Source organism: Lithobates pipiens, unplaced genomic scaffold, assembly GCF_037356315.1.
Source record: "Lithobates pipiens isolate NorthernLeopardFrog02 unplaced genomic scaffold, aLitPip1_a1.2 Scaffold_10, whole genome shotgun sequence".
NCBI lineage: Eukaryota > Metazoa > Chordata > Amphibia > Anura > Ranidae > Lithobates > Lithobates pipiens.
This window is the reverse complement of record NW_027507686.1, coordinates 45,718,758-45,746,018: the sequence shown is the minus strand read 5'-3', so window position 1 is coordinate 45,746,018 and position 27,261 is coordinate 45,718,758. Positions and strand designations below refer to the sequence as shown.

At 43.3% G+C, this 27,261-nt stretch overlaps 1 protein-coding gene across 3 annotated transcripts in view; it reads left to right on the top strand.

Annotated features, from left to right (window-relative positions):
* Positions 1-26,818, top strand: part of LOC143930285 (uncharacterized) — a 190,138-nt gene extending 163,320 nt beyond the window's left edge. For all 3 annotated transcript variants that reach the window (XM_077454471.1, XM_077454460.1, XM_077454481.1), the window contains 2 exons: positions 10,443-10,656; positions 26,097-26,818. In XM_077454471.1, the coding sequence (XP_077310597.1) occupies positions 10,443-10,656; positions 26,097-26,275 (393 nt within the window). In that variant the 3' untranslated portion in view covers positions 26,276-26,818. The remainder of the gene's footprint in view (positions 1-10,442; positions 10,657-26,096) is intronic.
* Positions 26,819-27,261: the final 443 nt, after the last annotated feature.

Sequence of the window (27,261 nt, the reverse complement as noted above, 5' to 3'; positions counted from 1 at the left end):
GCAGTGTATAGGACGTCGTATTTTTCGTCCCGTCGTACGTGCCGTTCACGTCATCGCGCACGGTTTCAGCAAACTGTTCGTCCGTCGTGTGTGGCCATGTCCGTCCATGCTAAGTTTGAGCGGACTGTTTGCCGAAACTGTTGGACGGACAAAGTTGGGCGAACAGTCCGCGCGTGTGTACGCGGCCTTAGAGGGAGTGAATAGTGCAGTATCATAAAAGGCTGTTGGGAACACTGTAGAAAGCTTGTTGCAGTGAATCTTTATGCAACTGTTGAAATTGTTTGTAAATTGTAATATTCCTTTAAACTTGAATTCCATCCTTATTTTATATCCCAAAGTCCATCCCTTGTCTTATTAATATCTTCTGAATGACCTCAAATGTTCCAGGGAAAAGGAATCTTTTCTGGTCTTTGCATCTGTCACAATGAACGTGTTTGTGCAGTTATGTTTATAAATTGTACTTGATTTGTGAGTTCTCTTTGTAATGTCTGATATTATTGCTTCTATCCTCTCTGCTTAGTGAGAGTGATGAATTGCATGCTTCAAGAGATAGCATCTGGGAGAACCAATTAGCTAAACACTGGTGTGATCTACCGCATACTAGCTGCTGAGCTGTGGTGGTCAACTACAAATAAGCGCGTAGATAACTTTAGGGCTATTAATACAGTTTAAAGCAGACATTCAGATTAAAGCAGACATTCAGATTAAAGATAGTCTACTAGAGCCTAGTATATTCTTATTTGACTCCTTGGGGTCTATACAGATCCTGACCTCCCTGGGGCCCTTAGCAAAATTCCGCTAAGGGGCCCTATACCTGACCCGCTAAGGGGCCCTATACCTGACCAGTGATGCCGTGAGCTATGTAAACCATTTGCCATTGCCACACAGTGACACCTGACACTTCAGCGCTCCCAATACAATCCTACCTCCTTTCACCCTTTCATGACTAAGCCTATTTCTGACATTTGGTGTTTACAAGTTAAAATCCGTATTTTTTGCTAGAAAATTACTTAGAACCCCCAAACATTTTATATATATTTTTGGGCAGAGAATCTACAGAATAAAATGGCAATTGTTGCAATATTTTATGTCACACGGTATTTGTGCAGCAGTGTTTTAAACGCAACTTTTGGGGAAAAGGGAGGCTTTCATGAATTTTAAAAAAATGAAACAGTAAAGTTAGCCCAATTTTTTTATGTATAATGTGAAAGATGTCACGCTTTATAATTGCACGCTCTCGTGGAATGGCAACAAACTACGGTACCTAAAAAAAATCTCCCTAGGCGATGCTTTAAAAAATTTTTTACGATTACCAGGTTAGAGTTACAGAGGTCTAGTGCTAGAATTATTGCTCTCGATCTGACAATTGCGGCGATACCTCACTGTGTGATTTGAACACCGTTTACATATGCGGGTGCGACTTCCGTACGCGTTTTGTTTGCTGCGTGAGCTCGCGGGGACGGGGGTGCTTTAAAAAATATTTTTTTTTTCTTATTCATTTATGTAGCACTATTCCCCGAAGGAGCTGCTGGGTTGATTGGGCTTACCGTTACCTTCTTCTCCTCAATTTGTGTCTAGGGGTTTCCCGTGGTAGATACCCAGTAACTCTAGAGACTGACCACAGATCTGCATGAAGGGATTTTTATTGCAAAAACTTAGACAACGAACAGTCTCTTTAAAATAGGATCAGAGGGTTAGGAAGGAAGTTCAGGTACTCTTAGTGTCAAAGTCAATAATGAAAGACTTGCTTACTTTGACTAGATCCAGAGAATAGCCATTCACAACTGGATGTTCACTCAGGTTGGATAGTCCCTCTTCCACAAGGCCTAGCAGCCAGCAAGGTGCTTTACTCAGGAACAAGTCTCTGCCACAGACGTTGTTGTAGAACTTACAGGAATACATCTCTGTCACAGACGGTGTTGTAGAACTTCAGGAAACTAAAACTTGTGGAACACTCGAAGGTTACCTGGATCTTTCAGCCAGCTTGGCGATACCCACAAGACAGGATTCACTTCGGTACTTCAGCCCCTCCAGGCTCTTGCTAAGAAGCCAACCCTTACGTGGCCTTCTTCTGAAGAGTCCTCCCCTGGATAGCTGTGAAGTTACTGGGCCTCTCCAACTAACGGAGATGGCACCGGACCACCTTGGAATCCTTCTTTAGTTTCCTTGCCTCGGGCTAGCCAGCCCTGAGACAAAAACTCGGGTGGATCTGCACCCCAGGCCGATAGCCTTCCTGGGGGCTGGTCAGGAGGACCAGGACCATGGAGTCAGAACGTACTTCTGGACCGGAACTCCGAACCACGTGACATCTGCATCTTAAGTACTCTCTCCCAGAAAGCACAGCAAGAGTGACACTCCCACTGGGCGGGCTCAGAGAGAGAGTAAACTTAAAGCACCCAACTAGACTGTGGTTCCATGCCTGCCAGAAGAGACGGTGCCCCTTGTGGCCAGGCTGAACATCCTGTAGTCCAGTCAGACTGATGCTGAGGTCCAAATTTAGAACAATTGTACCCAAACCAAACTACAGTTCAGGTGTAACATTAACTTTCAAAAACGCAGCGCGTGCTCTTGAGGAGCCGGCGCTACATATAATTAAATTGTGTTTAAAAAAAATAAAAATAAAAACAGCGGCCAGGGTTTTTTATTGAAGCACCTGATTAGAGCCATAGGCTCCAGTAGGCTTCAAAATAGCTTGGGCTCGGGATGCTGAGGATGCATCCTGAGCCCACCCAGGTGTGTTGCAACAGCGAATTAATATTCACTGTTGCAACACTGATCCTCCTGGCCAATCAGGAAGCAGGTATGAAACCCATTTCCCAATTGGCCAAAACATCAGGCGATCCTATTGGATGCCTAGAGCCGGGAGGGGCAGAGAGGACACGAGACCCCCTCCACGCTGGGATATGGCCACTGGTCCAGATCCTTTTCCCAGTAGTTTCCTCTCAGCACAACACACAGTTCAATCACTCTTCAGGCTCATTAAGTAGTCCAGGGGTATGCTTTTTCTGATGCTTTCTTGTAGAACTTGGATAGATAGTAGGTAATGGAAGGAAACTTCATTAACTCTTAGCAATAATTTGAGGGCACTAAAGTTTCTCTTGCATCTCAGAGGTGAGCAGTGTCAAGGTCTGCTTGATGGGAGAAGGAAACTCACAGCTAGTAAAAATGGACCAATAAGTCCTGTCGCTGCGCAATTTACGCAAATGTTATGCTTGTTCCTGGAAAAAAAATAGCAAGAGCAAAGTTGTAGTGGTGAGTCTACAGCAAGAGCTCTGCAAGCATGAAAATTCAACCACAGTGACCCCTGTGGTAGGATGACTATTGCACAACATAACTGAACCAGAACTTGCAGCAGACTTGTGTGATGTGGTACCAATTTTTATTTTGCAAATTTTTTCATTACTTGATCAATAAAGTATTTTTCTAATTGACACAGTGAGTTGAACCAGTTTTTGTAATGCATTGTATATGAGGAGGTTTGAGCTAAAATCAGGTTTTTATTCTCAGTTATTGTGCAATGTTTTACACTGATAAGCTCCCACCTCATTTACATCATGCTTTTGAACCTTCCTTGAAAGGGATATTTTTGCATTTGATATCTAGGGTAATAGATATAGTAGTAGGGTCTTTTAAATCTTAGCCTTGTACACAGGTTACGATTGTTGGCACAGGATTGTCTGTTGACAGTCTGCTGTCCTAAAATCTTACCATTAGTACGCTAGTTTTGACAATTGTTAAACTTTTGGCCAGCAAATGTTGGATGGCAGGCTAGTAAACGTTCGGTGGACGGTAGTTTGACGTCTGATTTTCATATGGTCAGTACACAAATCGCACAAAAGTCAAAAGTACACATGCATGCACAGAATCAATGCTCACCAAACACAAAATTAACAGAAGGGGCCCAAAGGGTGGCGCTCAAGAGCTGAAATTCCTTGTAGTATGTCACTACGTTCGTGTTTGTGGCACGACAATTGTGTACCGTTAGAATACAAGACGAGATCCTGGCACAAAAATCAGACACTCGGTTGGCCAACAATCGTACCGTGTGTACGAGGCTTTAGAGTATACTATTGGTTGGTTACCTGATAGCAAAGGATAACTTTCCACAATTTTGTAGCAGTGTCAAATTGTAAGTCTGTTAACTTGCTGCACGTTTACTTTGGCAAGTTGTACACTTGCAGAGCACTTGAAGCACAAATTCTAGCTCACACTTTTCCAATTTGTAGCAAATTTGCATGGCGAGTCTCTAGCAAGAGCAAAGTTGCAGTGGTGAGTCTACAGCAAGAGCTCTGCAAGTCACAGTGATCTCTTTGGTGAGATGACTATTGCACATCATAACTGAACCAGAACTTGCAGCAGACTTGCAGAATGTTTGCAAAGAAATTTGATCTGGAGTCATGCAATGTGGACTTGTTTTAATTGTGCAAAAAACAAGTCTAGCAATAGGTTAGCAAGTCATTTTCAAACTTGCAGCTCAATTGCTTGCTATCTGTGTGGAAGATCAAGGTAGTGTTCGTTTGGGCTGTGATGTTGGAGACACTAGGGTTGATGTCACCCGGTGCGAAAAAAAAATGGTGTCACCCCCCCACCAACTATAGTCCCCCCTTAGTACAGACCCCCTCCTACAATATAGATCCCCTTCCCTCAGTACAGACCACCATCCATCAATATAGATCCCCCTCCCTCAGTATAAACCTCCCCCCTCAGTGCAGACCCCTCCATCAGTACAGACACCCCCACCTCAGTGCAGACCCCATCATCAGTACAGACACACCCACCGCAGTGCAGACCCACCCCCAGCAGTACAGAAACACCCCCTAAGTGCAGACCCCCCTTAGTTACAGACTCCCCTCAGTGCAGATCCCCCAGCAGTACATACAGCCCCCTCAGTACAGACACCCCCCCTCGGTGCAGACATCCCCAGTGCAGACACCCCCCTCCCAGTGCACACCCCCCAGTACAGACACCCCCCCCCTCAGTACAGACACCCCCCTCAGTACAGACACCCCCCTCAGTACAGACACCCCCCTCAGTACAGACACCCCCCTCAGTACAGACACCCCCCTCTGTGCAGACACCCCCCTCTGTGCAGACACCCCCCTCTGTGCAGACATCCCCAGTGCAGACACCCCCCTGCAGTACAGACATCCCCAGTGCAGACACCCCCCTGCAGTACAGACGCCCTCCCTCAGTGCAGAACGCCCCATCAGTATTGATGCCCCTTACATACCTCAGAACAGCAGATACACACAGCAGTGTGTGTCTCTCGAGCTTGGGCTCCTCATCCTCTGTGAATGTAAACAGAGAGAAGGGGGAGGTGGCTTTGTTCAGCTCCGCTGAGGAACACAGCCGCAACGCTAGACACAGGGCAGCGGACGGTGTTAGCGGTGCCGCTACCCACGGGTGTCACCCCTCTGGCGGGTGTCACCCAGGTGCGGCCTGCACCCCCCGCACCCACCTAGCAATGCCACTGGTTGGAGACTACGTCTTTGGAGCCTCCTCAGTGATTGTTATTTGAGAGAAGGTTCTTTAGCTTTTTAGAGGAAAAGACACTACCACGCTTACCAAACCAGAGTATAAACAATGCGGAGACCTCCAGTAACCTTTTTATTCCAATCAATGGTCCATTGAGCAAAAGTAATGATGTTTATAGGTCTCTTCCATACATTAACTCAATAAAGAGACAGTAACATATCACAATAAAATTATTATTGTCCATATCCATCTTCAATTTTACCTTCTGCCTCACCGTACATGTTGCCTAGGTTGCTTTGCTGTATAGTGCCACTTCCCATTTATAAACACAATGTTTAAAGGTCATTTTTCTGGCTTTTTTACTTTAGCGTAATGAGTCGCTTGGTTGTCAGCAGCTTCATTATTGTGCCTAGAAATGGTGAGTCACGGGCCTCTCTCTAGTCACTAGCCGGTCTTTTCATCTGGTTACCAAGTAACCAATGAAGAGGCACAACTGCACTTCCTCGATTAACTCTTGTATTGCCAGAGAAAATATTTTATAACTTTCTGTTAACAAATACCAGTTCCTTAATAGTTGGGTAGATAGCTATGGGAAAATATAGATAAATTTGGATCATGGGGGTGATAATGCTGAAAACTGATATAGTTTCATTAAAGCTGTTATCGATTCATCAATATATTGCTTGTACCTTGTAATCATCTACGGAAATTATTTTTGGCACTGGCATATTTAACCTCAAAGCGGAATTTACATTTTCATTTTCAAAAGAACTGAATACTTGCATCCAAGGCTACAACAACTTCCACGGGGCCATGGCCCCAGAACTGCAAAAAGGGACTTCACACAAAATTTCAGTGTGTTATCTGTATGGATTTATGCCCACTTTTCATACATTTGACCTCTATATTTTCTTAAGCTGATGAGTAAAGCGATTCTTTACTTGCAACAAAAAGAAAAATCGAAATAAAGGAGCATGAAAAAGTAAACCGTTGATACTTTCGAAACTCTCTGGATGGTGGAAAGTTCCCATTTTGCTGCCTTCAAAATAGACAGCCTCCGGTCAAACCTTTATCTATTGTTTTGGGCTGTGTTGGATGTCTGGCTCCCCACTGACTCCACACCGAGCACTGTGGTTTCTTCTGCCAACTAGTATATTAGTACTTTGATTTGTAGTAACATAAGAGCCAGCAGATGAAACCATAGTGCATGGAGATGTGAAGGCATACACCACACCCAGAAGTGTCTGATGTCGAAATTTTCCCTGGTGAATAGTGTGTCTCTGCACCAAATCCAGCAAACAAAATAAAAATGCCAACTGCTCCAATCAATTCATTAATAGCTTTTTAATGTAAAACAAAAGCTCCCCAGCCCACTTACCAGATAGCGCGTGAAAAAAAAAAAGAATTGTACACTGTTTCAACTAGGGATGCACATATACTGTTTTTTTTTTTTTTTAATGTACGAGTACCGATACTTCTTCTCAACCACTCGTCAATACCAATTACCGATAACTATATTTTAGAGCTTGTTTACACCATACAGTGCATCCGGAAAGTATTCACAGCGCTTCACTTTTTCCACATCTTGTTAGGTTACAGCCTTATTCGGAAATAGATAAAATTCATTATTTTCCTCAAAATTCTACAAACAATACCCCATAATGACAACGTGAAAGAAGCTTGTTTGAAATCTTTGCAAATGTATTAAAAATAAAAAAGGAAAAAATCACATATACATAAGTATTCATAACCTTTGTCATGACACTCAAAATTGTTCTCAGGCGCATCCTGTTTCCACTGATGATCCTTGAGTTGTTTCTACAACTTAATTGGAGTCCATCTGTGGTAAATTCAGTTGTTTGGAATGATTTGGAAAGGCACGCACTTATATAAGGTACCACAGTTAACAATGAATATCAGAGCACAAACCAGGCTATAAAGTCCAAGGAATTGTCTGTAGACCTCCAAGATAGGATTGGTTCGAGGCATAGATCTGGGTACCTGGCTTGCCAACTGCTGAAGCTTTCCTCCTTCTTCACCATCCCCGGTTGGTGAGAAGACTGCTCTGGTACTGGCTCCAGCTTACTCACTGTAGTCTTCGGTAACAAGGTGGAAGGTCCCTTAGTGGCGACAGCTTCCCCTCTACCCTCGACCACAGCTGGTTCCTCGTCTAGCTCAACCTTCACAACTCGGTTGGACGCCAATCCTTCAGTCCTAACCCTACGCTACCCTTTTCTCGCTCCTGGATAGGCCTCAGGCAGCCTAGCAACCAGGTGTCCTTGGGATAGGCCTCAGGCTTCCGGCTTAGCAGCCTCTGGCGACATAAAACGCATCCACCCAGACAGCCATCCAGGTGGTACAGAACCCTGATCACCTGACTCCACCCAAATAAATAGGCTCTCCCAGCAGACCAAGAGACCCCTGCCAATTGGTTGAGACACCCCATCCATCCATAGTCTGATTTTCCTACACCCTTGTCAATCTAATGCCACCAGCAAGCACCACCTAGTGACAGAAGAGAAAAGGTACAGCAATCCAGAGTTAGAGAGAAATCAGTGGATATTCTAACAATCAGCCAGCATGATTAATACCTGACGTACTAAATGTATTAGCAACCCTGCTTAATCACCAAGGTGCTACATCTGGATAAAGCCATGTTTACACTAATCAACCATAACACCATGACCACCCACCATAACCAGTTGGGGCTTAGACCACACTAGACCTCTGATGATATGCTCTGGTGTTGGACACCAAGCCGTCAATAGCAGATCCTTTAAGACCTGTAAGTTGCAAGGTGGGACCTCCATGGATCGAACTTCTGATGCTCATTGTATAAACAAAAGAGAGGGTATGACAGGGTCACGTAAATTTGTTGTGCCACATCCTAAAACATCAGAACAAAGAAAAGGGGGTCCCCTGAGGGTGGACTTTTAAGGCACGTACAAATTATAATAGTATACAAATTATTTTATTACATAAAACCAAACAAAAGGTAATTGAATATACAGTATATCTTAAAAAGTACACCAACAGGTATATATACAACCAGTATTGATGCTATGTCGTATCATTCATTTGAACAGAAAATACCCCAAAAAAATTGCATTTCGGAGCTTGGAAAAGCGTGTCCTTCTTCAGGGGTGTGTGGATACAATGTTTCTGTAGAATAATACTGTTAACATATATGACAATAGCCACTGGGCACCATTTGATAAAAGAACAAACAATTGTACAGGACCATATGGGTATATTTGACTCCACCAATGCTCAAGGTATATGCCCCAGTCTATCTCTATTCAATAAAGTGTTGTAGAGATCCTGCAGGAGTGGTGTGAAAACAGGTCTGCAGTCCCCTATTGGGGGAGAAGATTTTTTTTCATATGAACTGGGACTTTTATAGTTGTTTTACCCAGAATAACACTTCACCATATGGATTTATGGGAGAGGATGAGAGGTCCGTCCAGCCGGCGTCCTGCAAATAAGGTCAGGGGACTGCAGGGGACTGCAGACCTGTTTTCACACCACTCCTGCAGGATCTCTACAACACTTTATTGAATAGAGATAGACTGGGGCATATACCTCGAGCATTGGCGGAGTCAAATATACCCATATGGTCCTGTACAATTGTTTGTTCTTTTATCAAATGGTGCCCAGCGGCTATTGTCATATATGTTAACAGTATTATTCTACAGAAACATTGTATCTACACACCCCTGAAGAAGGACACGCTTTTCCACACCCTGAAACGCAATTTTTTTGGGGTGTTTTCTGTTCAAATGAATGATACGACATAGCATCAATACTGGTTGTATATATACCTGTTGGTGTACTTTTTAATATATACTGTATATTCAATTACCTTTTGTTTGGTTTTATGTAATAAAATAATTTGTATACTATTATAATTTGTACGTGCCTTAAAAGTCCACCCCCAGGGGACCCCCTTTTCTTTGTTCTGATGCTCATTGTAGGGGTTTTGTCTGTGAACATGGGTCTGCACTGTATGTTCTGACACCTTTTTATCACAACCAACATTAACTTTTTTTGCAATTTGAGCTACAGTAGCTCTTCTTCTGGATTGGACTGCATAGGCCTGCACAGGACACGTGCATCAATATACTGTGGCCACCCATGACCCTGTCCCTGGTTTCATGGTTTTTCCTTCCTTGGACCCCTTTTGGTAGGTCTTGACCACTGCAGACTCAAAGTCGCTCAAATCCTTACACATGCCCATTTTTTTCTGATTTCAACACATCAACTTCAGGGGGAACCTGTTTACTTGGCTGCCCAATATATCCCACTCACTTGCAGATGCCGTTGTAACAAGATAATCAATGTTATTCACTTTACCTGTCATGGTCATAAGGTTATGGCTAATCAGTGTATGTCACTAAGCCTTTCTTACGGCTATGTATACACATTTATGATGTTAACCAATATAATATCTCTGTAGAACAAAATTAAAGCCAAACTTTTTCTTTTAAAGACCTTGCCTGCTGCAAGGTCCAGTGCCATTCATTCCTGGGTTAAATATTGTCAGCATTCATCTTCCTGTCGACGCAGGGCTTCATGTGGCTACCCCACAGAGGATGTCACAACTGCGCTGTACAATGAAATAGAATTGTCCAGAGAACCTTGCTCAACTCAACACATCAGGGCTGCTTTCTGCGTTTCTGAGGACCACCCAGCATCTGAAAGGTGGCAAAGAGAACCTAGAATGCCATGTGATTGGTCTGTGATTGGTCAAAGAACTTCGGAATATGTATGTATATACAAAAGAAGCAAAAATATCAGTAATTGTCTACAGGAGCGTGGGGGTTGGAATGAGGGGGCAGTTAGGACCAGGAGGATGGAATCTGGAGTTGGGCTTTTTGTGTCGTCATTATATACTTTATGAATTGTTGTGATGCGGGGTTCCATATACTTGTTTACCAAAATCTTGGTCTCCATTTTCTCTCCCACAGGTCATGAAGAACATCTTTCACCAGTCCTTCAATGCTTATAAAGCAGACATTGAGCCCAGAATGAGCGATTTATCCTTTTCTCACCTTCAGTGCAGCCGCAGATTATTTGAGATCATGCTTTCACACAGGAGGATAACATCTGCTTTCATTGAAGGCATTAATGTTGTGGTCACATTAGAGGGAGAAGCTGCTCGGGTTCTTAACTTTGATACAGGTAGGTCTTCTTTTTTTTTTTGTTTTCTTAAAGGTATGCAGCAAAATGTAACCATGAGATGCATACAGGGAACATAACCTACCTGCTAATTAGTTCAGGCATTGCTGTTCTGCACTATTCCAACCCATATACATATTTCTGTAACCTGCCGATCCTGGAACATACCTGCTGGTGATGCTGGAACACCCTCTCGCTGCCTCTGGCACACAGAAAAAAAAACATTGCAATGCTTATAATTGTCTTTGATCTTGGATGTTTGAATATGCAAGGATCATAGAGACACGACAGTCTTCAGTAAGTACATTCTTTTTCTGAAACAAACGTATTTGAACAAAATTCTTCTAGTGTATGGCCAGCTTTAGTGAATAAATCAATGTTTGACTGTGCCATACAAGAAATGACTAAAGGTTTGCAGGTTTGCAGCAGCTGCTATTTAATTATTGTATGTTTTGTAACTAGAGGTTCACTTTTAGTAAATTTTAGGTCATTGAGCAAATGAAGGATTCAGTGTGCTTAAAGTGTTTAAGTCTAATTTCAAAATCACTGCCAGCCCCTCTATTGGAGCCTGACATATCACACTATGTAAGTATTTTCTAAAAAAAATAGTAAATACCTATTTAGAGCTGTCTTCAGGACGGTCACGTGACTTTACAGCTCTGATACATGGCTTCTGTGGGAGGGGCCGAGATCTCCCTCTGATGTCAGCCGGGGAGGTCACGTGGCTGCTAAGCCCCTCCTGCAGAACCAATGTATCGGCACCATGTATGTGAGCCACCCGAATGGCATGAAGATATCTCTAAATAGGTATTTGTAACGCTTGTTTTTAGAAATGACTTGCATATTGTGGTATGCCAGGCTCTAATAGAGGCGCTGACAGTGACCATTGTAGGTTATTTATTTTTTATAAAAGTGGGGGGTGCAGAGACACAGAAGTAACTGACAATTTTTTTGTTTTTTTTGGTTAATAAACACTTTAAGAGCTAGGCAAATTTGGGCTAATTCATAAGAGGGAGTGAAGGATACCAGATTGATCCACTTCCTGAAGATTAACAGTAATGTTCAGTGTCACAGCTGCTGTCAGACTTCAGAAAGGAACTACACTCACTGGCCACTTTTTTAGTTACACCTGTTCAATTGCTTGGTAATACAATAATCAGCCAATCACATGGCAGCAACTCAATGCATTTAGGCATCTAGACTAGGTGTTTTTTCCCCGTAGCCCAGGTCAAAATCTTCCTATCCTGCTACCAGTGTAGGCTTCATGTACACATAGAGTATTATGACTGCTGGCCGAGGGAAAACAGAAAGCACGGTAAAATCGCACCCCGATTTTGCCACGTTTTGCCGCCGGCAGTCAATACTTTCATATCCTGAACACGATTCTTCCGTATTCAGGAGAAGGAGGTTGAGGCAGGTTTAACCTTCCCTAACCGCAGCAGCTCCTAAACTATCCTAAAAGCCTATTTGTACATGGACACATGCAGTATCTCACAAAAGTGAGTACATCCCTCACATTTTTGTAAATATTTTATTATATCTTTTCATGTAACAACACTGAAGAAACTACACTTTGCTACAATGTAAAGTAGTGAGTGTACAGCTTGTATAACAGTGTAAATTTGCTGTCCCCTCAAAATAACTCAACACACAGCCATTAACCACTTAATAACCGCCCTATAGCCGAATGACGGCTTTAGGGCGGTTTCTTAACTGTGGGAGGCCGTCATATGACGTCCTCCCAGAATTCCGCTCTCGCGCGCCCCCTGGGGCGCGCACTCGAGAGCGTCCGTGATCACGGATCGCGGTAAACGGCCGCTCGTCGCGGCCGTTTACCACGTGATCGCTCCGTCAAATGACGGAGTGATCACTTGTAAACAAACCGGCGTCATGTTATGACGCCGGTTCCTCCCTCCCCCTATCTGTACCGATCGGAACAGCGGAGGGGGAGGAGATCGGTGTCAGCAGCGATGTGGGCTGCATCTGCAGTGCCCACATCGCTGCTCACCGAAATTAACCCCTCAATTCCCTGCAAATACTCTGCAATACCCTGCCATTACTCTGCATTACTCTGCAATACCTTGCATTACTCTGCATTACTCTGCAATACCCTGCATTACTCTGCAATACTCTGCAATACCTTGCATTACTCTGCATTACTCTGCATTACTCTGCATTACTCTGCAATACCCTGCATTACTCTGCATTACCCTGCAATACCCTGCATTACTCTGCAATACCCTGCATTACTCTGCATTACTCTGCAATACCCTGCATTACTCTGCATTACTCTGCAATACCCTGCATTACCCTGCATTACTCTGCATTACTCTGCATTACTCTGCAATAGTCTGCATTACTCTGCAATACCCTGCAATACCCTGCCATTACTCTGCAATACCCTGCAACACTCTGCAATGCTCTGCAACACCCACCAATACCCTGCAACACTCTGCAATGCTCTGCAACACCCGCCAATACCGTGCAACACTCTGCAACGCTCTGCAACACCCTCCAATGCCCTGCAACACTCTGCAATGCTCTGCAACACTCTGCAATGCTCTGCAACACCCACCAATACCCTGCAACACTCTGCAATGCTCTGCAACACCCGCCAATACCCTGCAACACTCTGCAATGCTCTGCAACACCCGCCAATACCGTGCAACACTCTGCAATGCTCTGCAACACCCTCCAATATCCTGCAATGCTCTGCAACGCCATACTCTGAGATACCTAGCCATACTCTGATATACCCAGCCATACCCAGCCATAGTCGGTGATACCCTGCAATACCCAGCCATAGACACCCCCCCCCCCCTCCCGCTGCCCTCCGGTGCTTCTACCAACTCGCCAATACTATCAAATCCAGAATCTTTTTTTTTTTTTTTTTTTTTTTTTTTTCAGGCTTCCCAGCTTAGAGGTGAGATGCGGGGTCTTATTGACCCCACATCTCACTGTAAAGAGGACCTGTCATGCCATATTCCTATTACAAGGGATGTTTACATTCCTTGTAATAGGAATAAAAGTGATCAAAAAATTTATTTTTGGGGAAAAAAAATGTCAAACTAAAATAAATAAAGTAAAATGAACAATAAATTTTTTTTTTTTTTTTTTTTTTTAAAGCGCCCCTGTCCCCATGTGCTCGCATGCAGAAGCGAACGCATACGTAAGTCCCGCCCACATATGAAAACGGTGTTCAAACCACACATGTGAGGTATCGCTGCGTACGTTGGTGCGAGAGCAATAATTCTAGCCCTAGACCTCCTCTGTAACTCAAAACATATAACCAGTAAAAAAAAAATTAAATCATCGCCTATGGGGATTTTTAAGTAGCGACGTTTGGCGCCATTCCACGAGCCTGTGCAATTTTGAAGAGTGACATGTTAGGTATCGATTTACTCGGAGTAACTTCATCTTTCACATTATGCAAAAATTGGGCTAACTTCACTGCGTTTTTTTTTTTTTTAAGCACAAAACAGTTTTTTTTCCAAAAAAAAGCATTCGAAAAATTGCTGCGCAAATACCGTGCGAGATAAAAAGTTGCAACGACCACCATTGTATTCTCCAGGGTGTTTGCTAAAAAAACATATATAATGTTTTGGGATTCGATGTAATTTTCTAGCAAATAAATGATGATTTTTACATGTAGGAGAGAAATGTCAGAATTGTCCTGGGTGCTCCAGAACGCCTGATGGCGCTCCCTGCATGTTGGGCCTCTGTATGTGGCCGCACTGTGTAAAAGTCTCACACATGTGGTATCGCCATACTCGGGAGTAATAGCAGAATGTGTTTTGGGGTGTAATTTGTGGTATGCATATGCTGTGTGAGAAATAAACTGATAATATGACAATTTTGTGAAAAAAAAAAAAAAGTAAAAAAAATCTTGATTTTGCAAAGAATTGTGGGAAAAAATTACAACTTCAAAAAACTCATCATGCCTCTTACTATATACCTTGGAATGTCTTCTTTCCAAAAAGGGGTCATTTGGGGGGTATTTGTACTTTTCTGGCATGTTAGGGTCTCAAGAATTGAAATAGGCCGTCAGTACTTCAGGTGTGATCAATTTTCAGATATTGGCACCATAGCTTGTGGACTCTATAACTTTCACAAAGACCAAATAATATCCACCAATTTGTACTTATTTTTACCAAAGATATGTAGTGGTATAAATTTTGGCCAAAATTTATGAAGAAAAAATTACTAATCTGCTAAATTTTATAACAGAAATGAAGAAAAATTCATTTTTTTACAGAATTTTCTGTATTTTTTCTTTTATAGCACAAAAAATAAAAAACCCAGCGGTGATTAAATACCACCAAAAGAAAGCTCCATTTGTGTGAAAAAAAGGACAAAAATTTCATATAGGTCCAGTGTTGCATGACTGAGTAATTGTCATTCAAAATGTGAGAGCACCGAAAGCTGAAAATTGGTCTGGTTATTAAGGGTGTTTAAGTGCCCAGTGGTCAAGTGGTTAATGTCCAAACCTCTGGCAACAAAAGTGAGTACACCCCTAAGTGAAAATGTCTCAATTAGGCCCAATTAGCCATTTTCCCTACCCGGTGTCATGTGACCCATTAATTTTACAAGGTCTCAGGTGTGAATTGGGAGCAGGTGTGTTAAATTTGGTGTTATCGCTGTCACTCTCATACTGGTCACTGGAAGTTCAACATGGCACCTCATGGCAAAGAACTGTCTGAGGATCTGAAAAAAAGAATTGTTGCTCTACATAAAGATGGCCTAGGCTATAAGAAGATTTCCAAGACCCTGAAACTGAGCTGCAGCATGGTGGCCAAGACCATACAGCAGTTTAACAGGACAGGCTCCACTCAGAACAGGCCTTGCCATGGTCGACCAAAGAAGTTGAGTGCATATGTTCAGCGTCTTATCCAGAGGTTGTCTTTGGGGAATAGAGGTATAGAGTGCTGCCAGCATTGCTGCAGAGGTTGAAGGGGTGGGAGGTCAGCCCTTCAGAGCTCAGACCATACACTGCATGGAATTGGTCTGCAAGGCTCTCATCCAAGAAGGAAGCCTCTTCTAAAGGTGTTGCACAAGAAAGCACAAACAGTTTGCTGAAGACAAGCAGACTAAGGACATGGATTATTGATACCATGTCCTGTGGTCTGATGAGACCAAGATAAACTTATTTGGTCAAGCGTGTGTGGCGGCAACCAGGTGAGGAGTACAAAGACAAGTGTGTCTTGCCTACAGTCAAGTATGGTGTTGGGTGCCTACAGTCAAGTATAGTGGTGGGAGTGTCATGGTCTGGGGCTGCATGAGTGTTGTCGGCACTGGGGAGCTACAGTTCATTGAGGGAACCATGAATGCCAACATACTGTGACATACTAAAGCAGAGCATGAACCCCTCCCTTTGAAGACTAAGCCGCAGGGCAATATTCCAATATTCCAACATAGCCCCAAACACACCTCCAAGACAACCACTGCTTTCCTAAAGAAACTGAGGGTAAAGATGATGGACCGGCCAAGCATGTCTCTAGACCTAAACCCAAGAGGGTTAAGGCAGTGCTGGAAAATAATGGGGGCCACACAAAATATTGATACTTTGGGCCCAATTTGGACATTTTAATTTAGAGATGTACTCACTTTTGTTGCCAGCGGTTAAGACATTAATGGCTGTGTGTTGAGTTATTTTGAGGGGACAGCACATTTACACTGTTATGCAAGCTGTACACTCACTACATCACTACACTCACTACATCACATTGTAGCAAAGGGTAATTTCTTCAGTGTTATGAATTCCAATAAGTATAATTGCAATGAGAAATGTACAGGTATGGTGGCTAGAACTTCATTCTGAGACAAGTAACTTTTAGAAGTAATAAGTACAGGCCATCTCTTTTTCTTTTAACTCTTCCTCTAGGCTGCAAACTACCACCTGCCCTGCCAGCGTGTTATGTCTGTTTTTTAGTGTCAGATTCAACAGATTTCAGATTGCTGTACATGAACTAGAATTCAGAGTGTCAACGTTTGGTTGCCTTTCTTTGGATACTTTTGTTTGAAACACAAGAACGAATAGGGCGCTGGATTCAAACTTTCTAAGGGTCACTGAACTTGAACATTGGGCAGACTGGCTCCCGTTTGACAACATTCCACAAAATAGGGAACACCTTCAAGAACCTGTGATGGACTGCCTGACATCCTGGCTGGGTGCCTCCACTGAACCATGCCTCCTGCCCAAACCCTTCCAGTAGACTGATAGCTAATACTAACCCTTTACCCAAAGCATCATACACAAACAAGATTTTGAGGTAAAAACCAATACAGTTTTTTTTTACACTTCAAAAATAGGGGCAGTTACCACATGAACAATATAAAAAAATATATATATATCCCACAATGGTTAGGTAATGAGGTAAAGTTGACACAAGGCTGATCACAACCAGGAGGATTAGCAAACAGACAAAGTCCTCCCATTCTCGCCACGCATGAGCATATGCGGGGGGCTCAGTGCGACGATCAGTGGTGCACTGTGTCCCCGGGACACCGCTCTTCACCAATCACAGTAAGAGCCCATGATGTAGGCTCTTTGCCATGTGATCAGCTGTGTACAATTACAGCTGATCACAGTGTAGACAGAAAATGCTGGTTATCGGCATTCTCTACTCGTGCTGACAGCAGGTGAAGAGAGGAGAGACGATAGGCATCATTCCTCAGCGGGCACATCTGCACTGGCAATCAGGGCACTGATCATCAGTGTCCTAATTATCAGTGCAGCCCCACCAGTGCCGCCTGTCAGTGCCCACCAGTGCCTCCTGTGAGTGCCCACCAGTGCCGCCTGTAAGTGATGCCTGTCAGTGCCCATCAGTGATGCCTGTCTGTGCTCATCAGTGCCATCTATCAGTGTCCATCAGTGCCACCTTTCGGTGCCCATCATTGCCGCCTATCCAAGCCGCCTTGCAGTGTCCATAAGTGCTGCATATCAGTGTCTCCTCATCAGTGCACATCAGGGAAGAAAAACAAATTGCTTATTTCCAAAAGTTTCTGACAGATACTAAGAAAAACTTTTTTCTTTCCCAAATTTTCGGTCTTTTTTCGTTTGTTTAGCATTAAAAAAAAAAGTGGTGATTAAATACCACCTAAAGTAAGCTCTACGTGTCTCCAAAAAAATGTAAAAATGTTGTTTGGGTACAGCTTTGAATCCCGCACAATTGTCATTCAAAGTGTGACAGCACTGAAAGCTATAAATTGGCCGGGGCAGGAAAGGGGTGAAAGTGCCCAGTAGGGAAGTGGGTAAATGGGCTCTGCAGAGCTAAGCTCTGGCATGCCTTGGATACGTGTCAGCTTGCCAGCCTAGCGGAGTATTTTGTTGGGCTATATTATCCCTGAACTGCAATCTGTCTTGTGGTTTTAATGCTTTTGTACCTTTTACCTTTTACCTTTGTAAGTACCCATTTTGTCATCTTACACATTTCATACATTCAATTTCTAGAAATGCACTAGGCATTTGCACTCTACTGTGTGTTTTTTTTAAATAGGCTCTGCCTGACCTAAGATGGCTGCTAAAGTAACATGGGGTGGCAGCATATAATTGGATGCTTCCACAGTGAACCAGGAAACCTTAGAGGAAATGTGTTCCCCTTGACCTCCTCTTCAATTGCAGTGCCGCTGCGGAAGAGCGCCACCTGCAGTGGAAAAAGTAGACTGCACCTGCCTACAAATACATTCCAAGTGCATTATAACAAGGAGACTTGCACAGCATCTGGAGCCCTGATGAAGGGGGGTGTTTCAGGGCCCCAAAATGCATTTACTACTGTACCCAATCAATAAAGTTTTTTCTGAACATAACCTTTTGGTGTGGCACTTCAATCTCTGGATCAGAGTTTCTTCCATTACTTTTGACATGGACAGGCCAGCTTGCCTCAGATGGACTTAGCTGTATGTCAGTTTATATTTTAATACCTAATTTTCCTCTAAATGCAAAGTCTGCTTTTTTTTTTTTGGGGGGGGGGGGGGTTTGTGGAAAAACATACTAGGCAAATTGTAATAGATCACATACATGTAGTTTCCCCGTTAAACTAATCCAACTGACATTTGCCATAACATAAAAATATATTGCTATAAAAGCTTTTATTGCTAAATATTACTAACCATCAAACCCTTTGCCTTTTATTATGGCACTTTCCAAAGCACTTTCCTTCTCAAACGGCATAAGTCATTCAGATCAATAAACTTTGTCTAAACTAAGCATTTCAGGAAGCCAGGATTGCTGGTCAATTTACAGCTTTATGGATTGCAATTCTGTATTATGAGTTTGTAGTTTCCGCTGGCAAGCTAAGAATCTAATCTTTGTGAAGCCTAAATTTGTCTTGGCAATTGTATTACATTTAAACAATGAAATGTGGCGCTGCACAGCTCCCTCTTCTGGTTAAAGTAAGACATGCAACAAAGCATGTCACATCACCAAGAAATGCATCCTTAAAAATCTATATAATCATTAAAGCTTCTTTAAATACAGATAAATTAGAGCCATACTACCCTGTTTCGAATTATTAAAAATGAGGGCAAAATTTTAGATGCTGGTTACGCCTGATTTTCCATTTCATTATTTTAATAATTCTTTAAAAGAATGATTGAACTCACAATTTAGTTAATCTAATACAACCCAGGGGCATTGAAACAAAGTGTCCAATATCTTACAGTTCATATTCTTTCTAAAGCAGCTACAGCCTGAATAGAAAAGCCTGCCCTCTGCCAACAGCTGCAGAGGGGGACGCGTGCGCCGTCTGGAGAAGCAGTGGTCTATATGCAGAATCTAGAATACCCTCCTAAATAGTCAATCTGCAATCAGCAAAAGTCATGCCCCCTCTTTATTGGAGAGCTTTGGCTCTGACTCAGCAGGTGGACTTCTGCAGAGAGATCACTGCTTCCACACAGAAAGCAAGGGTTCCACTCCACAGCATGCTGGCAGGGGACAGGCTTTTCTACTTAGGCTATGGTTGCAAATTCAATATCAACAGTAATGGGTCCCCAATGGCATCATCCTAATCCAGGGGTCCTTAAACTACGGCCCGTGGGCCACATGCAGCCCGATGTGGACATTTATTCGGCCCACCCCACCCAGGGTCAGATTCCCGACAGGCCAGGCCTTGGGACGGGCTGGTTGAAACACAGCGGAAGACTGCTGTGTCACGGAGCTCACTGTTAAGTTTGGGCTCGCTGTGTTAAAAGTCCCACCCTCCTTCTAGACCAGATCGTGTGATAGAGGCAGTGTTCTGTCTCATGAGCTGGTCTAGGAGGAGGGCGGGACTTTTATCACAGTGAGCCGTGACACAGCAGCAGGAGATGCCCGATGTGCGCACACACTGACTGGTGAAACATTGTTTGGCACAGTAAGGCTGTGGGGGGGGGGGGGGGGGGGCTTGAAATGATGGTGAGGGGGGCTTGCACTGATGGTGAGGCGGGCACTGATTGGGCTGCGACATTGACCATCTCATTTGCCAAAAGCGGGCCCATAGTTCCCACTGAAATACTGGTAAGTTTGTTGATTTAACGTTACTTGTTCTTCATTTTAAATATTGTATTTGTTCCTGTTTTGTTTTTTCACTTCAAAATAAGATATGTGCAGTGTGCATAGGAATTTATTCATAGTTTTTTTTTAATTTTTAATTCTTTTTTTACTATAGTCCGGCCCTCTAACAGTCTGAGGGACAGTGAACTGGCCCCCTGTTTAAAAAAGTTTGAGGACCCCTGTCCTAATCCTTGTGTTTAGCAGTGGATTAAGTGTGTATGTGTGTGTATCGGTATACATATATATGTACAGTTCATACAGTATACTGTGTATAATATATATAGATATATAAAGTATATGTATTTATTGTATATCATAAGCAATGTTGAGTGTCCAGAATGTGATTGTGTCTACTATTCCCTGTCTTTTCCTGCTTTGCTAAATGAGATCCTAAACTGTGGGGAATTCCCCTGCTCATTTGAACTGTCACAAGGAAGTTTTTTGTTTGTTTTTATTGGATTTTAATGCGAGTGAGTTTCTTAAATAAATAATCTGGTTTTAAGAAACGCACAGAGAGCACCATGTCCTAGTTGTTCTTTTCCTGAGTTGCAATGCTATATAATTTTCCTCTGGTTTTCTCTTATGATTGGAAGAGTTTGAATCCTCCAGTGAACTTTATCCCAGCTAATTAAAGGAGAAGCTGCCCATTTGACCTTTTATAATCTGAAGGTCCAACTAAGGAGGTGAGGGTTTGCCCTTTTAAGTTTAGGGTGGCAGAGTGAACTCCATTTATTTGCACCAATTGATCTCCATGGGCTTTTGATGGATGCAGGGCCGTCTTTAAGGCAGGGCAAAAGGGGCAGCTGCCCTGGGCCCTGTCATTGTTGTGGGGCCAAAAGCATACTTGCCAACTATCCCAGTTTACATTCCCTTGAAGTTTTAGTCCTGTGCTGCTACTAATGCTGCCCAGCTCTGCCCTACTGTTGTGTACAGATGACTCACCTGCAGACCTGTGTTTACATGTAAATACTGGCATTCATATGTAAATAGCTGAGGCCAGCTGCATTGATATGTAAACAAAGGCAGCATTCATAGGTATATCATGCCCCCCTGCAGTGAGGAGAAGATGTGCTGTAACCTATAGTAACCAGTGAGCAGTATTACTGTACAGCAATCTATAGCAGCCAATCAACAAACAGAAATGTGCTGTAACCTCTAGCAACTAATCAGTGAGCCTTAAGGAGTGCTGTAACCTCTAGCAACCAGTCAGTAAGCAGTAATGATATGCTGTAACCTCTGGCAATCTATAGCAGCCAATCAACAAGCAGAAATGTGCTGTAACCTCTAGCAACTAATCAGTGAGCCTTAAGGAGTGCTGTAACCTCTAGCAACCAGTCAGTAAGCCGTAATGATATGCTGTAACCTCTGGCAACCAATCGCAATCGCTGCCTGACAGTAAACTGAATTTAAGTCTAGCTGCTATTTATTGTATGTTTCAGAGAAGGTGGAGAGCGAAATTGCATGGGGGGAGGGGGCCTAAGAAAATTTTTGCCCAGGGTCCAATCAATATTAAAGACGGCCCTGGATGGATGGGCTCATTATCTATCACATGGCCAGATCTAGGGGGGGTGATGGGGTGGGCTGTGGGCCCCCCCCCCAGATTTCAGTTGCTCCCCTCCAAAGCCATTAGCTCTCCCCATCCCCACCTCCACCCTTGAAGCTGTGCCTGGCAGCTGAACTGATTCTGAAGTATATACACACTGATTAAAGAGGAAGTAAACCCTGATGAGTTTACTTCCTCTTTCATTCCCTGCAAAGGTAAAGCATAATGGACTACTATGCATCGCATAGTAGTCCATTATGTGTCATTTACCTGACACAGGAGCCAGCGAAGTCACCGCTGTCCCCTGTAGTCCGGTGCATCCATCTTCTCGTGGGTCTCGCTGCTCCGCCGCTGTCATTCGGTGAAGCCGCAATGACGTCACTCCCGCGAATGCGCACGGGAGCCTCCACTCGCGGCATATCGCCGTTGACCACGGCACGCTCAGTGCGCCTGCGCGCCGATGTCTACAACGTATGTGCCTGTCTTTCGGCAAATACCTCCTAAACCGTGTAGGTTTAGGAGATATTTCTTGGACCTACAGGTAAGCCTTAATCTAGGCTTACCTGTAGGTCAAAGGGGTTTGTAAGGGTTTACAACCACTTTAAAGAAAATCTTCTCACCTGGTAACAGAACTTTCACTGCACATAGGCCTATTTGCTGACCGTGCATCTCTGCTTGCTAGACCTGTCAGCATAGACTGGAGATTGAGATACAGAGTCAGCCCTAGAGTATATAATGTTGTGTGCTGTCAATGTTCTGTTATCAGGTGAGAGGGTTTACTTTGATGTAACATATTTACTTCTGTGCATTTGTTTGCTTGGTTACTCTTATGCCGTGTACACACGACTGGACTTTCCGGCAGACTAGGTCCGACGGTCTTCCTGAAGGACTTTCGACGGAGTCCCGACGGACATTCTGAACAAACGGACTTGGCCACACACAAACGGACTAAGTCCGTTTGAAAGTCCGTTAGTTTTGAATGTGATGACGTAAGACGGGACTAAAAAAGGAAGTTCAATAGCCAGTAGCCATTATCTATTCTAAATCTAAACACTGCTTTCTGGGGGACTTTGGGGACCCTTATGTAAATGGGGGAATCTAGGGACCCTGATGTAAAGGGCAGACTATGGGGAGCTGATGTAACTAAGGAAACCCTCCTTTAACCACTTGCCGACCACGCCATAGCCAAATTACAGCTATAGCGTGGCTGGCTAGTTCTGGGAGGCCGTCCTACAACGGTGATTCTGCCCCTTCACGGCGCACTATGTGATCAGTGTCCTCCGGACACTGCTGATCACAGATTGAGGTAAAGAGCCAATCAGCAGCTATCCAGTGCTGCCAATCAATGTCCGCCAGTGCTGCCAATCAGTGCCCATCAGTGCCTCCTCATCAGTGCCCATCAGTGACGTCTATAAGTGCCACCTATCAGTGCCACCTATCAGTGCCCATCAGTGCCGCCTCATCAGTGCCTCCTTATCGGTGCCCACCAGTACTGCCTCATCAGTGCCCATCAGTGCAGCCTATCAGTGCCCATCAATGCCTATCAGTGCAGCCTCATCAGTGCACATCAGTGAAGGAGAGAAGTTACCTGTTTGGAAAATTTTATAGCAAATTTGAAATTGATTTATTTTTTTTCAAAATGTTCAATCTTTATTCATTTATTTAGCAACAAAATTAAAAACGCAGTGGTGATAAATACCAACAAAAGACATTTGGTATCATTTTGTGTGAAAAAAATATAAAAAGTTTATTTGGGTACAGTGTTGCCATGCAATTCTCATTCAAAGTGCGACAGCACTGAAAGCTGAATATTAGCCTGGGAAAGAAGGGGGTAAAAGTACCCACTAGGCAAGTGGTTAAGGGAGTGACTCTAAACACCATGATGTAAGGAGAGAGGGTTCTGTGGACCCTGATATTGGGGCGACGCACTCTGGGGACCCTGATGTAATGGGGAAGACTCAGGGGACCCTGATGTAATGTGGGTGGCTCTGGGCTCCCAAATTTAAGGGGGGGATAGACCCCGTGGACCTTAATGTAAGGAGGGGGACTCTGGGGACCCTGATTTAAGGGGGGTTCTGGGGACCTTGAGGTCAGGGCGAGGAACCCTGATGTAAATTGAGACTTGAGGGACCCTTATGTTGGGGGGAGGGTAACTCTGTGGGCCCTGGAGTAAGGAGGTGACTCCTGAGTACCCTTATGTAAGGGGGAGGACTTTGATGTAGTGTGGGGATTCGTGATGTAAGGGAGGAATCTGATGTGAACAGATGAGCTTGTCCCTATGTTGTTCTTGTTTTGTGTGTTGCTTTCTCCTGATCCCTGCCTTTTGTACGTTATATTGTACATTACATAGTTCTCACCTAAGTGCTCGTTGCCCAACAGTTGCTGGTTTTAGTTTAAGTTCTTCTTTAAGGTAGGCTCAGACAGACTAAGTGATCCTGTGTGCAGAAAAGCATATGTGATGGAATTGTTTAAATTTTTAAATATGATCCTTTGTTCTGAGGTTTATGTGTATCTGTGAGACTGTCATCTGTGATATAGTAAGTAGGAGTATTTTCTAGGTACAAGGATTGTGGCATATGTGTGCAGTGTATGCAGCAACTATCAGATTCTGATTAATCACCCTCCATTTAAACCTTTCCCACTGTCTGTCCTCTGCATCACTTATTACTGACCCCTGTCCTCCACCCTGTTGATCTTATGTAGAGTGCCCTACAAACTAATGGCCTCTGTACAATGCCCTTCAAACTGCTGACCCTATCCTCTGCCTTGCTGACCCCCTGTACACTGCCCATCCTCTGCCCCCTGACATTTTTTTACTGCACCCCTACATCAGACAGTGTAGATCTGGCCCTGAATTATCACCACAGAAAACTTTTCATTGGACTCGATTTTTTTTATTTTTTTTATACATTAGCATGAGAAGATTGACACGGTCAGTGTCAGTTTCTGGAGATGTTTTCCTCAATGTGGAGAGCGGGAAACCTAAGAATCCACCATCTTCATTACAGGGGGAGCTTTTTTTTGCACTTTCAATTTAGGGACGAAATCAGTTTAAACACAATGGTTTCTACCAAGAACCCTTGTATTTTATGGTTGCCCTGCAATACCAGATTTTGCCCATAGCTAAAAACTCAAATAATGACAACTAGTCCATGTAAAACATGGAAGTTATGAGAGCAGATAAGTTCAGCCTCAGCAACAGGTTTACAATAATAAAGAATCATGGGAAATAATGCTGAAGGGTTAGATCCTCTGCCAATTTTATTGCTATCTGTGTCGTAACCTGTCAGATTTAACCCTATAATTTATCTTATGACCATTATTACCAAGGGAGGAGACATTTTAGAAATATTGAGGGGAAATTATCTATTTAGGAAAATGTTCTGGGGGCAGCTGTCTGAGGCTGACCATACAATAATCATTATTTTCATTCAACCAGTGGATTGAACAAAGAAAAATTATTTGACTCCCCCATATACTTAATGTGGAAGGGGGGAATCATTTCCAATGAGCTATTGTGTTTTGACGGTGGGGAGACTTCCCCGCCATTGGAATAAAATAAACAGCACTGCTGGCTTATAGCCAGCAGCGCTGATCATTCAGGAAAAAAACACAAGCTGGTAGTACAAAAGTCGATCGGTAGATGGACTTGTGTAAAACTAGCCACTTGCCCATACGTAGATTGAAGTTTAGCCCATCCCTGCTAAAGCAGACATACTTCAATCTATGTATGGCTTTCCTAAGATTGGCATTTCCCTAGCCTGTAAAAATAAAAATTGAAAGCAGACTTCTCTAATGCCTTGTACACACAACCGGTTTCCCTGTCGGAATAAACTCTGAAGGTTTTTCCGATGGAATTCTGCTCAAGCTGTCTTGCATACACATGGTCACACCAAAGTCCGACCGTCAAGAACGCGGTGACTTACAACACGTACAACGGGACTAGAAAACTTAAGTTCAATAGCCAGTAGCCAATAGCTTCCGTCTCATACTTGCTTCAGAGCATGCATAGTTTTTGGCATGTCGGAACAGCATGCAGATGAGCGGTTTCCCCGATAGGAATTGGTCTAGTCTGAAAAATATAAAACACGTTCTCTTTCTAGGTCCGTCAGAATTTTCGACGTAAAAAGTCTGATGGGGCATACACACGATCGGAATATATGATGAAAAGCTCCCCTCTGACTTTTTCTGTCGGAAATTCCGCTCGTATGTATGCGACATTACCCCTTGGAGGTGGCCTTCATTTGTCTAGTTTGTCCTTTTCCTCCTCCTTGGCAGTTGTCATATATCTAAGCAGGTTGGGTTTTCCAGAGAATATGTGTGGCACGTATTTTCATTTGTTGCTAAGGTTCATTTTCTACTTTGTTGTAGGTTGTGGCGTTAACCTGGGTTTACGAGGCCTGGAATCATCGGAAGAGTTTATTTACAAAGTGGCTATAGCTGTGGACCAAAGGGATGTGTTCGAAGCCCTGTCAGCTAAAATAAAGCACTCCAAGCAAGTGGTAGAAGACTTCAAATTCAGTGGACTGGCTGTTTCAGTATTTGAATAAACAAGTGCAGAAATTCAACCAGGACTCTAAAGGTCAACAAGCGCTCCTTACCAAGGAACACTGGAGACAGCCATTTTGTGGTTTGACCCTGTTGTCAAAACAACCAGTACAATCTTTAGGACTAATTTTAATAAAAAAAGTATTTCCTATGATCATCAGCTCTAGGTAGTGGCTGTAATGCAGTATTTTCCTGATTCACTTTATTGTGTATGAAAAATAACATTCGACCAGCAGAGAAAATATCCGAACATATAGTTTTACAGGATGAATAGCCCTACAATTTAATTTTTTATAAATAAACCCCTAAGTGTGTGAGTAAGCCATTTACCTACTATTAGATGGACTTGTATGCACCATCATGGTTGATCCAGTATTGTACTTATACAAAATGGCTGCCTTCACATTACGTTAAAACTGGATGAAGGGTTACAGAAGAAATGAAAACAATAGTAATTGGAAAGGGCTAAGGTGGTTTTGAAAAGACAATCATGTTTAGTGTTATTTTGCTTTTTTCAACATGAATAAAGTTTTTTTATGTTTTCATTTTGCTAATTGTTCTTTTTAATTGCACATAGTGTGGTACCATTGTAGTGGCCATAACCCGTTGCAGGGCGGCCTTGACTTATTGGGCTTACCAGTTACCTTCTCTTAGCCTGCTCTTCCACGTCTAGGGGTTCCCAGGGTTGATACCCACTGACACGAATAAAGTCACTGACACGAAAAACACCGACACGAATAAAGTCCTTTCAAAAGGTTTTATTTTGCAGTAGTAACATCCAATAATACATTCTCTCGTGGGAACAGAGGGCACGGGTGAAGAACTCGGGCACCTTGAACTGCAGGTCTAATAAAGTCTCTAATTCCACCCAGAGAGTAACCACTCGCAGCTGGGTACTTCAAGGCTGAACAGATCTCTAGCCAGAGATCATGGCAGTCAGCACGTTGACTCAAAACTTGAAACAATCCTATGAACGTGTACAAGTTGT